This window comes from Gymnoscopelus braueri (assembly GCF_963280865.1).
Source record: "Gymnoscopelus braueri genome assembly, chromosome: 3".
NCBI classification, from domain to species: Eukaryota; Metazoa; Chordata; class Actinopteri; order Myctophiformes; family Myctophidae; genus Gymnoscopelus; species Gymnoscopelus braueri.
Genome location: NC_137612.1, coordinates 43,877,989 through 43,892,291, shown reverse-complemented (window position 1 = coordinate 43,892,291; position 14,303 = coordinate 43,877,989). Strand labels below are relative to the sequence as shown.

At 40.5% G+C, this 14,303-nt stretch overlaps 1 protein-coding gene across 1 annotated transcript; it reads right to left on the bottom strand.

Annotated features, from left to right (window-relative positions):
• Nucleotides 1–7,780: 7,780 nt before the first annotated feature.
• Nucleotides 7,781–13,935, bottom strand: LOC308081960 (aromatase-like; the record flags this gene model as incomplete). Its single annotated transcript, XM_080423575.1, has 9 exons — nucleotides 7,781–7,987; nucleotides 8,543–8,647; nucleotides 8,748–8,881; nucleotides 8,979–9,147; nucleotides 9,455–9,566; nucleotides 10,141–10,333; nucleotides 10,919–11,070; nucleotides 11,272–11,422; nucleotides 13,761–13,935. 9 exons carry the CDS (start codon nucleotides 13,933–13,935, stop codon nucleotides 7,781–7,783), a joined length of 1,398 nt encoding a protein of 465 aa, XP_080279701.1.
• Nucleotides 13,936–14,303: the final 368 nt, after the last annotated feature.

Genomic DNA, 14,303 nt, shown 5'->3' with positions numbered 1-14,303 from the left:
CGTTAAAGTTTTTAAAACTACCCTTCCTCAGTACTATCAACACAAATCAATATGAACCTTACATTGCCTGGCTGTGGGTCACTAGTGTCTCATGGCGTAAAACAACCTGCTTCTGAAATTCCTCAGAGCAGAACAAAATGTTCAGTTTTGATGTTTACTTAAAAGTCATCATAGGTTAAAAACATATTATGGGGGGTATCTCTCTCTACACACGCCCTGGGTAGGCAACTACCAGGCAGAGATCTGCATTCTGAGGCGCACACTTTTCTAGTTCATAAAACCGTAAACAACTTCTTCTGCTGGACGATGTCAGTGTGATTGTTTATTTTACAAAGCAAACATTGTATACTGTTTTAAGTATACAGGTTTTCTGCAGAATGTCATAATCCTCCATTCAGATCCAGTATCCTGTTACATAATGAAGAGCTTATAAGTGGGCTATTTTTGAGGGGGTCTTTTCCACTCAACAGCCCACATGGGTAGTGTTGGTTCAAAAGAAAAAAAGGGGGGGGGGGGAATCAGACAGACCACCTGGTTTGGACTGATTTGAAGTGTGTCTGTGAGACCATTCAGATGCTATAAGAGGCAGACGGCATCAAGGGTGTCGGGTTGGGGTGTGAAGCCTTTGCTTTTAAAAACCGTAATCCTCGCTTCTCATCACCTGCAGGGGTTGCCACGACAACACTGGCTTTGATTATTCTTAATTGCATGTGATTGATAGTGAAGGAGATATTAGAGACATGAGCAAACTGATTAAGAGACAACAGGGTAGTGAGTCAGCCCTGGTACGGTACATTTAAAGATTACATCTAATTTGTTAGTCATAGTAATAAGAGGCCACAGACAGACAGACTGACCTTTACTGAACCCTGTGGGGTTCGAGATGAGTCTAACGGTAACAGCAATGATAAGACCTCGACCTTATTCGGGGGCGAAGATATTTAGTGTAGTGTATTTAGTATAGACCCCTGGGGGACAACTATGGTCAACACAAGTTCCAGTTTCCCAGGAATATTCCAGCATTCCCCAATTATGTTAATAGTAGGCTGTATTTTTATTTTAACTTTGAACTTGCTGTACCAGGACTGACCCACCACCACCCAGTTGTGACATAGTCCTATTGCCTTTAATATCCTCTTTATCTCTGCCATATTGCCTTTAATATTACCTTTATCTCTGCCATATTGCGACCAATATTCCCTTGATACAGGATCTCTGCCATATTGCCTTCAATATTACCTTGATATCTGCCATATTGCGTCCAATGAAACGCTAACCGGTAATCGGATGCAATTTAAATTACACAAAGCCTGAGTTTACTTTGACAACACTCATCCTGTTTCACAATGACTTGCTAGTTTTAGTGTAGGCCTACACATAGCTTATCAACACCGCCCTACTTATATCGTTTTAAAATAGTCCATGTAATCTGTCCACCATATATTCTTCTAATTACCTGATATTTGTCCAGTCAATTTATGGTTGGACTTTAATGTAATTACAACAGCTCTTTCTTCACATTATAAAAAGGAGTACCATCAGAAGCATCATATCATATTAGAATCTATATATAAGCTGTGTCTTCAAAATTGTCATCTACTGTGTATACACAATAGATCTTAACCTCCTAAACAGCAGAAATGTGGTGCATCTATACTCACTGATACTGTTGTTATGTGTTATTTTTACTGTTGTAATTGTCTATGATCTTTGATTCACTGTTTGATTTTATGTTGTTAAGCACTTTGTAACATTGTTTTAAAAGGTGCTATATAAATAAAGTTTATTATTATTTATTATACATGTAACACATGTTTCCTTAGTCCTAAATGTAATAAGGCAGTTCAACTAACTGATGTGGTGATTAAAACATGAACAAAGGCACCACCTGGTGGACAATTTGTGAACTGCCCAAAGACACATTGTGATATCAATCCTCTATATAAAGGAGAAAGCTACTTCCGCCGCTGACGCCACACCCACTCCATGCATTTCAACCTCTCGCCGCTGACGCCATACCCACAGCATTGATTTCGAGTAAACACAACAACTACAAATGTAATGTCACCACAACACCAGCCACAACGTGCGCGCTGAATTTACGGGTGGTGTAGGGTACTTCTCATTGCTCACCAGACATTTTCCACCTCGCAACATAATTAATTGTACTCGCCACATTACGACCACACCGGACGGGGAAACACCTTCGCACCGTTTACCGTCAGCACAACCGAACGCCGACGGCCACAGCCGAAACAACACGAAGCGGTCTTCGCTCGCAAAAGTATGCAAGGGATAATGCATGGGGAGGTATTATTGAGATTTAAAGCCCTTCCGGGCGAATAACCACCATTATCCCGCTTATTACACGGCTACTTAATAAATACATAAAACCCAAAAGTAACAACAAAACGAAGTATTTCCTTGCTTACGGCAATGAAAGTATTCCATAAGTATTGGCCTGGGCGGACAAGTGCGCCTCGGAAAACAAATGACACATTAAAAAAAAACTCGCCCCAAAACACACTCGCCCCCCCATTCTATATACTGCCGATTTGCCTGTAATACCGCCGGATTTGCCCCGGGGCGACTGTGTTTTGGGGCGAGCTTTTTGCTATTTCAATCGATCAAATAGAATCACTTTTCGCTTATTGCATCGTCTATTTCTCACTTCAAATCTTTTCAAAAACATTCTTGAGAGCAACGTTTAGTTGTAAATGACATTGGTTGTTTGTTTACATGCCTGTCATGTTGGATAAAGCATACAAACAAGCAGCGCAGGTTAAATCTCCACACACACATTCAACTATGATCGTCACCCAGCCAGCAAGAACAACAAAACAATATTATGGCCTAGCTTTCTTTGAGGTCAACTGTGAAGAATAACATTGCAAAAATAGTTCCAATCCAGTGCGTAACACACAAACAAAAACACCTAATTTTGAGTCACGAGCGCCGCGAAGAAAAAGTTGAGGCTTTTAATGTGTGTGCGTCTGTGCGACATGTGTGTGTGTGTGTGTGTGTGTGTGTGTGTGTTGTTGTCACGTGACTCCTACTGTTAACTTATTCATCAAAGTTATTGACAGACAACGACGAGTTATAATCACATATTAGTTTATTTAAATAGTCAGCCATACATAAGCCAATAACACAAGCTGAAGCAGACCGCTGCAGGTCTGCCTAGGATTTTACAGGATTCAGGGTGTCTTTATACATGAGATGAATGTCGTCACAGTGTAATCCAAGTACATTCATTAACGTTATTCGTAGAACAATTTACCCATCTGAGAGCTTTGACCTTTCCAAGTCCATGTCACATTGACTGGTCAAACCGGGAACCCCTGTCTTACATTTGCCAGTTCTTGTCTATAAGTAACCTGTTGACTTTAGGCTGGGATATCCTAAGGTGCTGTCTCACCATTCATGCATCTTAACTCGTGTGTTTAGGTTCTTATTACTGTGGTGGTCCGTGTATTTTGCAATGAGTTTCACAACTCCAGGTATGATATTACATTAGCTTGCTCAGAAGTGGGTGAAAGTTCAGACTGACCAATGTCTCCTCTTCATACTGTTTTGCTGTGTCACTGTACCTCTACTAGTTAGCCTAGTAGTGCAGGGCCTTCCTTACTATTATGGCATATTGAGGGCCAATTATCAGATAATCAATATATATAATACATAATTTATTAACACTACTAGCCAACCAACAGCCTGGAACACAAGCAGCCTGCCTGTACGCTGCTACTGCTACACAACCAACAGCCTGGACTGCATTCAGTGTTGCCAGATTGTGCGCGACAAATAAGCCACCATCCATGTTTATGCACAAACAACAGACAAAGACGGCGACGCGACCGAACGTGTGCGGTGTGGGGGGGGGGGGTTGGGGGGTGGGGGAGGGGAGACGACGTAGGCCTAATAATAATAACAATAACGCTAATCTATTGGCTCACCACCATTAGCCACGACGCCTACTATGTGTGTGTGTGTGTGTGTATATGGCTATTAATATATATTCCATATATGTTATTATATAAAAATGAATTACACACTACAATTATTATTGCAATAAACTGTTAGATATCATAATATTACACATTACAATAATATGTATTATTAAGTATATTATATGTTATACTATAATAAATATTGTATTAATGATATTATATATTATATTATTATATATTATTACATATAATAATATATTATTATATCATGTCATATGCTGTATTATAGTACACAATAACACATACTTAGTCACATATAAATGATATCTACAATACAAACATACATACTATTATGACATATCAATACATACATATTTATATATATTTTTCCATATCTATAATACCTCAGCCATAAATGAGCCAGTATTCACAATGCCTCTTTGAAAGGAACGAAACCCCACGATCCGCCTCCCTTAAAAGAGCCATAATTCCCATCTCTACTGCCCACTCTGTGCTGCAGCGACACGGACACAGACACAGGGACACGGAGGGACCAACAAACGCAAAGCCCCGCGCCGCGGCTGGCGTACGCCCCCCGAGACTCTAGTAGTTTTAGTTAAAGGCCTAAAATATCTATATCTATAAAATACCAATTTCTTTATTCAGTGTCTCCTTTAAAATATATATTTCTTTTTTGAGCGGTGCCAGCCGCTCCAACAAGTGACCGAGTGTTTTATGTCCGTATGTATGAGCACGGCATCAACAGCTGCAGCTGAGTGCAACACAAAGATGCAACCAGTTACACAAATTAAACACAAACAGGAGACAGTGCAACACATGCACCACTTATAGACATGCCACTTACAGACATGCACATGCTCAGAAAAAAAAACTCTGCTGTTGGTCATATTGACATTACATAACTACTTTAAGTAAAAGTACTTAATGAAATTGATACCGCACATTCAGGTATGAGATAAATCTCACTACAGATCACAATTATTTCTATTAATATGTTGAATTCATGTTAATGTGTATTTTCAGACATTTGCACAATTAGTAAACTTGACCTTTGGCTCTGAACTTGGTCTGCTATTTTTCCACTCTACACCAAAACTCTATGCCAAAAATAGCAGATCTATAAGCTCATTGTGAGCATGTAGATCTGTGTAGATTCTCTGTCTGCTATTTTTGGCAAATGTAGGGATGCTAGGGTTCAAATAGTTAATAGAAGAAGTTCCTATCACACAAAGATTTGGTGGCCCCCCTGTAGCAACTCTGAGGACCCCCTAGGGGTCCCCCTGTTGAAGACCACTGCTCTAAAACATACATTAAGAAAGGTAAAACATTCTCCACTAAAAAGTTTCTCCACGTGTTTGAATTTTAGCTGACAAACCAAAGGGTCTTAACTGTCAGTCTTGTAATTAACTTTTGATCTCACTTGCAACCTTTTCCTCTTCCCTCATGCAAGGTGCATAATGGTTCAAATGACTACTGAAGACAACATGTGAATAAGTGTCTTGCCACACACACATTCACAGTGAAGGCAGTTGGGAGTTGAGATTTGTTTTGGCTTTAACATACTTCTCCTGTGCTGAGAAATAAACAATAAGCAAGAACTGTCTTTCCGGAGTTTTATTGATACATGCTATATTGCAGGATAACATAAAGGGAAAAATCATCAGGTGGCCTTGAACATAGCAGTGAAGAAGGCACAGTCTGTAGTCAGAATTCATTGTTACTAAATAACACATGCAATACAAAAGTAATAAACAATCATACAAAGGTTCTCTGTCTGTGAAACCAAAGTGTGAGATAGGAAAAAGGGAGTAACTAGGGCCTCACAGAGCTACGGTCTTAAAGGTCATAGGTTACAAGCTACCCGGACCAGTCCCAGGCACTTACTGGCTCAAACTGTCATTATCTGCACATCATGGCTGTATTTGTAACTCGTACCTGGCACATGCATTACTTTGTTGACTGGTTGTAATGTTCTAATGGAGACACAATGTCTTGAATCTATGTGTGTGCGGGCATGGATTGCAAATGGTAATAACTGGAAAATTCCCCATCAGCATCCTATCATATAATTTCTCTAGATCTACGAAGGCACACTGCAGCTCCCTCGTATGAAGTATAGTAAAATGGACACAAGTAAAAGTACTCCATTGAGTAAATGTACTTAATTAAAGGGATACTAGGTAACTTCGCAGATCTGTTTGTACACACACACTCCCCCTTCCCCTCTCTGACAGGTATCAAAGTGATTGCTGTCTCTGATGCATTCATTGATTAGAGAGAACACTAAAGAGGTTGACACTTTTATGGCCCTATCAATCAACTCAATGCACAACCCCTTTGAAGTTCAGAGGGATCAATTAAGAGCTCCGGCCGAGCCGCCCACTCTCCCCCCACAGACTTTTCAGTCCCTGCAAGGGATGAATGTTAATATAAACAGTGGAATGTCAACATAAACAGTGGAACAAAACCAAAATACAGCCAGAGGGATGTGTCTTTCTGCAGGAAAACACACCTGCATAAGTATATAGTGGAAGAAGTACTAGTAGTATAAAAATATATACTTTTATGAGTATACTTAAGTAAAAGTATGATTACTACAGTGTATAAATAAAATGTTACAAGTCCTGTATAAAATTGCAGATCTACAAGCTCACAATGCGTCGCATTGTGACACATTGTGAACTTAGCTTTGCTAAGTTCTGCTATTTTCTCTGCTATTTTCAAATAGTTGAAGTATATATTCGGCTGAAGTGGTTAATGTTTTGTATTCAAAATCAAAATCTACAAAGTAACTACTAACTAAAGCTAACTCAAATAAATGTGGTGGAGTAAAAAGTACAACATTTGCGTCTGAGGTGTAGTGGGGTAGAAGTAAAAGTATTGAAAATACTAAAGTCGATACCTCAAAAATGTACTTAAGTACAGTATTTGACAATTTTAGTACGTGTACTTAGATACTTTGCACCAATAGATTTTATAGCAACGACCTCAGGTCTTAACCCTTCCATTGTGTTAGGGTCATTTTTTACCCGTTTTCAAGATTTAATAGGTAAAAAGTACCCTTTACACTTCTTTATTGGAACAAGGCTTCATGATATCCTCAGAAACAGCTATTTAAACGCCACAAAATTAATTGCCACCATTTTAGTTCATTCTGATGGTCTTTAAAAAAAATGACACTTGTGGTGTTAGCGGGTCAAAATTGACCCGGTAGAGAAGTGTGGCTCAATTCCCCCCAAATTGTCAATATTTACATGTTTGAGAGTGAGAGACTTGTCCTCAATTAGCATTTGCTATCAGGAGTAAAATAAAGTTTGGGTTCATGAAAAATAAATGACTTTTAACCTTCTATGGTATACGGGTCAATTTTGACCCGCTAACACCACTAGTGTCACTATTTTTAATAATTTTTAAAAAACATTTTTTAAAGTTAAAACTAAAACAAGTATTTCTTTTTTCTTTTTTTTTGGAAGTGTGTTCTAATTATTATTCTTAATTATATATAATTATATAAGATCATTATCCATTGTCTTCATTATAGGAAATATAATGAGTGAATTTTTACCTTTTTACAATTGAAAGCGACATATATTGAAAGATGAAACCCTAACCCTAACCCAACATAATATTTTAAAAAGTGTTTACATGGATATGAATGCATTACAAGTCAGCTATGAGGTGGGAGAAAAAATAATAAATGAAAATAATTATTCTTTGAGTATTTTGGGCTGAGTTAAATCATGGGTCAAATTTGACCCGCTAACACCACAAGTGGATGTAGGTTTCTAACACAATGCAAGGGTTAATTAGTTTTACTCCTCGGTGCGTTGAGTGTTGACCTTTGACCTGGGGTAAAAGGTCATGGTCATGCCCTGTGGGGGCTGCTGGGCCAGGTTGTGCGTTAGACCGATGTTGTTCAGCGTGAAGCCATCAGGGGGCGCCATCGTGTAGCGGGACAACAACGACACCAAAATCGCTTCCATCATATGGCCGGCCATCCACATGCCGGGACAGTGGCGCTGCCCGGCACCAAACGGCAGGAAGCATTCTCTTGGGATCTAATAAGAGAGAGAGAGAGAGAGAGAGAGAGAGAGAGAGAGAGAGAGAGAGAGAGAGAGAGAGAGAGAGAGAGAGAGAGAGAGAGAGAGAGAGAGAGAGAGAGAGAGAGAGAGAGAGAGAGAGAGAGAGAGAGAGAGAGAGAGAGAGAGAGAGAGAGAGAGATAGAGAGAGAGAGAGACAGAGAGATAGAGAGATAGATATATAGAGAGAAATATTACATAAGAAAGAGGCAAAAGAAATGTTCTACAAGCTTGCACATCTGCTATTTTCACAATATTTATCTGTGGAACCGAGTCAAACCAAATGTAATGCCTCAACTACAATTCCAAGTGCTTGTCAGGGTGGGGGGGGGGTCCCCAGTTCAAATATTATTTTGGGAGGTCCCCACTTCAAATATGAGTATTTTTGAGTATTTTGGCGGGTCCCCAGTTCAAATATGATTATTTTGGGGGTCGTGGCCTGAAAAGTTTGAGAACCACTGGTCTAGCATGACAACATTGAACAGAGAGACGTACCTCTTTGCCAAAGTTGTCCAAAGAGAATTCGTGAGGTTTGGAAAAGCAGATTTCGGTTTTATGCATCAGGCCGGTGTTCAGAATGACGTTGGTTCCGCTGGCCACCTTAATAATAATAATGGATTTTATTTATAACGCACTTTACATTTACAAGAAATCTCAAAGTGCTACAGAAGGCAATTGCATAAAAACAGAAACATCACACCTTGGTGCCCTCGATGACTTTATCATCATCTTGCAGCGCCCTCCGCATGTTGATGTTAACCACTGGCTGGAATCTCAAGCCCTCCTTGATGAAATTCTTCAGAACCGTGAGTTCTTCTGCTGCCGCCTGGTCACCTGCTGACCACAAGAAGTCCAACATGAGATCGTTGGATGTTCTGTTTTGTGAGTGATTGTGTGTGAACAATAGGAGGTCAACAATCATGTCAGTCACCTTTCTGCTCAACCTCATCAATCTCCGCCAGGACTTGCTGTTCGACCGTAGGGTGCTGGTTTAGCAACATGAGCATGTAGTAAAGAGATGTGGACACCGTGTCTGCGCCAGCGATTATCATCTCTAACACACACTGTCTGACGTTGTCCGCGGTCAGCTTACCTCTCTCCTGTACACACACACAACACAATCACGATCAGCTTCATTGCAAAGGTTATTATTAAAGTTTAACTACATTAGTTCTAGTTATAAACCAAAATGTAAGTACTGTCTCTGTAAGTAGCCTTGGGAACCAACGATTCCAGAGCCATGAGGCCCATAGGTCAGGAGCGTATCTCTTTCTTTTTTACCATTTTGGAACCGAAATATGGAACCGATAGGAACCGGATCCGATAAGCAGAACCGGAACCGGACTCGTAAAAATCCTAACGATACCCATCCCTACCCCCTGGACATAATGTACAAGTACACGCTACCTGCTCTATGATCAGTTTGGATGTGAAGTCATCGAATTCAGTTTCAGTTTCAGAATTCATCAACTGCCGTTTCTTCTCGACCAGGCTCTCAACGGCGTCCTGGAGCTGTTGGCTGTTGGTTCCACACACACACACAAGCAGAACATGCTGGCTTTAATGTCAAATATACAATTTGGGCCTTTAGCAGACACTCTTTATCCAGAGTGACAAGTTAAATACTGTACATACATACAGTAGAATGCAGAGAGACAGTGTAGTGCCTCAGTAATCCAGGATCACAGGTAAACTAACTGTGTGTGTGTGGTGTGGTGTGGTGTGGTGTGGTGTGGTGTGGTGTGGTGTGGTGTGGTGTGGTGTGGTGTGGTGTGTTGTGGTGTGTTGTGGTGTGTTCTTACATTGCTGTCTGCTGCTTCTTGTAGAACCATCCCACCTTGATAATGATAATGATAATGAATTTTATTTATATAGCACCTTTCCAAACAAAGTTATAAAGTGCTGAACAGAGCAAGGTTAAAAATAACAACCTTGAAGAAGATTGCAGGTTTGAGAAGAAGACTCTGATATGCGTTGAAGTAGTTCTGAATCTTCAGCACAAGATCCTTCTCTGTAGATAGATAGATAGATAGATAGATAGATAGATAGATAGATAGATAGATAGATAGATAGATAGATAGATAGTTCTATACTGACCGTTTATGGGTGGTTCTATACTGTCGAAAGGCACCTTGAGGAACACCTGGTTGGTCACGTCCACCACAATGCAGCGGAGCAGTGTGACCACTTCGACGCGACCATAGGAATCAGTCCACTCGGCCAAACGGTCAAGCCGTGTGTTGGTGCAGATCACACTCAACTTCCTTGCGCACTGGAGACGTGGTCCTGAGAGGGCTGTACACACACATACATCACACATGCACAACAAATATTCAAAAATGCCATCCCTGGACATCCTCAATAAATGGTACTTATGATGGACCATTTACTTCATATCCCCAAGAGCACATTACCTTTGCTTCAAGACACTGGGGGGCCTATTTTACGTGTCTTAAGTACCAGGTCTTATGACTTAACTTATGACCTGAAGGCGTGGCCACTGCTGTTTCCCTATTTTGAGTGGCCAAACAGCATTGGCCACACCTCCAGGTCATAAGTTCAGTCATAAGACCTGGTACTTAAGACGTGCAAAATAGGGCCTGAAGTCTTACAGCCCCTAACCCTAACCCTAGAAACGTTTTGGGGTATAAGCAGAGAACATAGAACCCTGGGAACATAGGGATGACCTGCCGACGATGTTACTGGTAGGCAGGTTTCTGAACTGTCAACATCCCTCCTCTGAGACACAGAGTGACATATTATAATGAGCATTAGTGAGGAACAATGATATGAACATACGTTGAAAAGAGCACCTTTAAGTGGTTAACTCTGTCTCTCTATTCTTACACAGTAGGATAGATAGTTTCCCACCTGTGCTAAAAAAAGGCCTCGTGCGGTCCCAATCCAATCCGTTAGCTTGAATAACTCCTGTTCCGACCATAGAAAGAAGACGCAAAGCGGGTTCACTGCCAAACCGGTCCATGTACTTCTTACTCCTCAGGATGTGAGAAACAGCAGCAGCCCTGCAAGATTATTATTATTTTAAAACATTTTAAAAGAGTGAAAATGGCCAATCTACAAGCAAGATCTGCTATTTTCACTACTTTTGTGTGACACTAATGAAGTAGGTGTTCATTTACGGAAGTAAACAGTTGAAATATTCGGAGGTACGAGGACGATTTACTTTAGTACTCTGTCCTCTAGAGCGTCTTAACAGGACTTACTTGGTGAAAATGATGGTTTCTTCCCAGTTGATAAACACGCGACAAACGCTGCCATATTTGCGGCTGTAGTAGTTTGTCGCTCCTCCAATTCCAGTAAACAGGAATCTGGCGTGGGACAGGATCGGGCCAATCCCTAAATACAATCCAGGCCCTATAAGGATCCATTTAGAACGTACAGTTTAGACCTTTATCAGATGCTCTTATCAAGAGTCAATCAATCAAACTATTATTGATAGCACATTTAAAAACTGCCCGGAGCAGGTAAATACAACTTGTGGGCAGGTGGAGTTCGCTATAAACACAACACGAGATATCTGTCTAAACACATCAACACACACACACACACACACACACACACACACACACACACACACACACAGTGCAGTGGCTCTTATGAGTAGAACCCAACCGATACATGGGTCATTTTTGGACCCGGACATCGGTCATTATTTCACCGATGTGGCCCGATGTTTTTTTTTATCATCATTAATTTCCCCTACACTTGTCTTTTAGAACGTTGGTGTGGTATATGACAGTATGCAAGTCAAAACATATTAAGAAATGATACTATACTAATCTAAAGTCAGAAGAGTAATCTTGAGTGTGTGTGACTGGTGAATGCCTGCATGGTGAATGTGTGAATGTGCTAATTATAACGCAGCAACAGCTGTCAATCTAACAGCACTGATCAAAGAGCTTGGTCAACAGGTGGGGATGAGCAGTTTGTAGTCTAATGTTAGCTACCTACAGAGTATAAAGAAGTGACTGTAAAATTAGTTAGTACTGCTGTCTCACACGACGTGAGGCTGCTGGGGAGCTCCGGCTCCCTGGTTCTCTGTGATGCCGTTTGTTGCTGAATCTGAATAAATGACCATGGAACCTGGGAAACCCTGACGTCTGTCTCTTCTCCTCCACTTCTTATTACATCTACAAGCCTGCAGTTTAGGCCTCAAATACACGACATTGGAACTGCCATTTTAATAACCAGTAGAGGTATAACACAAGTGAACTGCTTAGCAGCCGTCTCATTGATTGTCAATGGCAGCGCCAGCGCATCTGTGCAGATCAAACAGTAGGCTAAACAAAACGTTTTATCAACAGCCGCATATAGATTAATAAATGTGACGAAATACAGTAAAATCCCAAAATTATGAGTCTTAATATCCAGAAAGCAATAGAAATTAATTACTAGAAACAACTTCAAAGTTTATGCTATCATTCAAATAAGAGAGAAGCTGTGACCTCACCGCTCTGACGGACAAGAAATAAATATTATCCTTTTGCAAAACAACATCCATGTTCCATTCCTTTTAAACAATAATCCAAATGGGAAGTTTTCAGCAGCTAGAATCATGACAGTTTGACTTGTTTGAGCAGTTTTTGGTGCCAAAACCAGTCCCAAGCTCCCTCGTTAACTTAATTATGTGCACCTGCTGTGCTGTGCGCAGATCCTCGCCAGGCCAGGTTGTCTACCCAGGCCTGTGAAATTCATAGGCAGCCAATTGGAATGAAATCTGCTCAAACTGACTGATACAGAACCATATATAGGCTATATAACGTTGCTGTTGGGTAGAAACCTTAGTATATCCTTAAAAAAAGGAACAACATTTTAAATTGTGAAAATAGCGGATCTACAAGCTCACAACGCATCGTATCTTGACACGTTGGGAGCTTGTAGATCTGCCATTTTTACTCTTATAGTGCGACACTCTTGAATGATGAAGTAGGGCATTTATGAAAAAACATAAAAAATTTAAATATGGAAATACAAGGTTTCTGCCCGACAGTGACAATATATGATTTAATCATTTGCATTTATCCATCAAAACATTATTTATGTTTATTTGTATGGACTTCAAAATAAGAGTACTTTGTAAATATAATAAAAATATAAAATAACAAGTGTTATTTATTTTTAGATATTTGGCATAAATATTGAGGTATGACAGACAGGTAGTGCAGCCCCATAATTCACAAGTAGAAAGTAAAAAAATATTACCGTTTAATTGAACGGTAATTCAAAATTTACCTTTTACCTATCATTTTATAAAGGACAATTTACTTTTCGAGCAAGTGGGCAAGACCTGTGGGCAAGTAGAAAATGACCTGTACTTGCCCGACGGGCAAGTGCCTCTGAGACCTTAGCGTCAACCCCTGCAATACAGGCAAGTTTTCAAATGTAGAAACTCTCTCTCTCTGTCTGTGTGTGTGTGTGTGTGTGTGTGTGTGTGTGTGTGTGTGTGTGTGTGTGTGTGTGTGTGTGTGTGTGTGTGTGTGTGTGTGTGTGTGTGTGTGTGTGTGTGTGTGCGTGCGTGCGTGCGTGCGTGCGTCTGTCTGTGTCTGTCAACAAAAACAAAATAAACAGTACACCAGTTTTCAAATGTATGAAATGCATAAAAATCTTTTGAAAATAGCAGATCTACAAGGTCACAATACAGCACATCGCATTGTAAGCTTGTAGATCTGCTGTTTTCAAATGGGTTGTTTACCTGGTAAATCATGCTTGGGCGCATGGTTATTAGACACGATCAGCATCAGGTGACACAGACTCATCAGAGCCATCAGTAACAGTGAAAAGACGGATGCCCCATACCAGAAGATGTATATGATGTTCAGGGACGGGAAGCACAGGACAAGCAGCATAATGGCATACCCTTCATCCATGATGAGAGGCCTGGATCCAGGAGAGACAAACCTTAGAGCAGTGGAACGAAATGATGCCTCACGATTAACACTGGTTTAATAACACATGGAGGAGGGGAGGTGCGTGCCCCTCCCTCTCTCTCTCTCTCTCTCTCTCTCTCTCTCTCTGCCTGTCTCTCGATAGGTCTGTCTGTCTGTCTGTCTGTCTCTCTTTTTGCCAAACATAAGGTTTGGTACGTAGCAAAATAACATTTTATCTGGAGACAGGGAGTCATACTCCTTTTTTAACGAGAGCTCTTTCATAGTTCAAGGTAGCTTAGAACGGAGAGAAACAATGTATCATTTAAGGCATGTGAAACACAGCTTTGGTTTGTTTGTTTCTTTAGAAA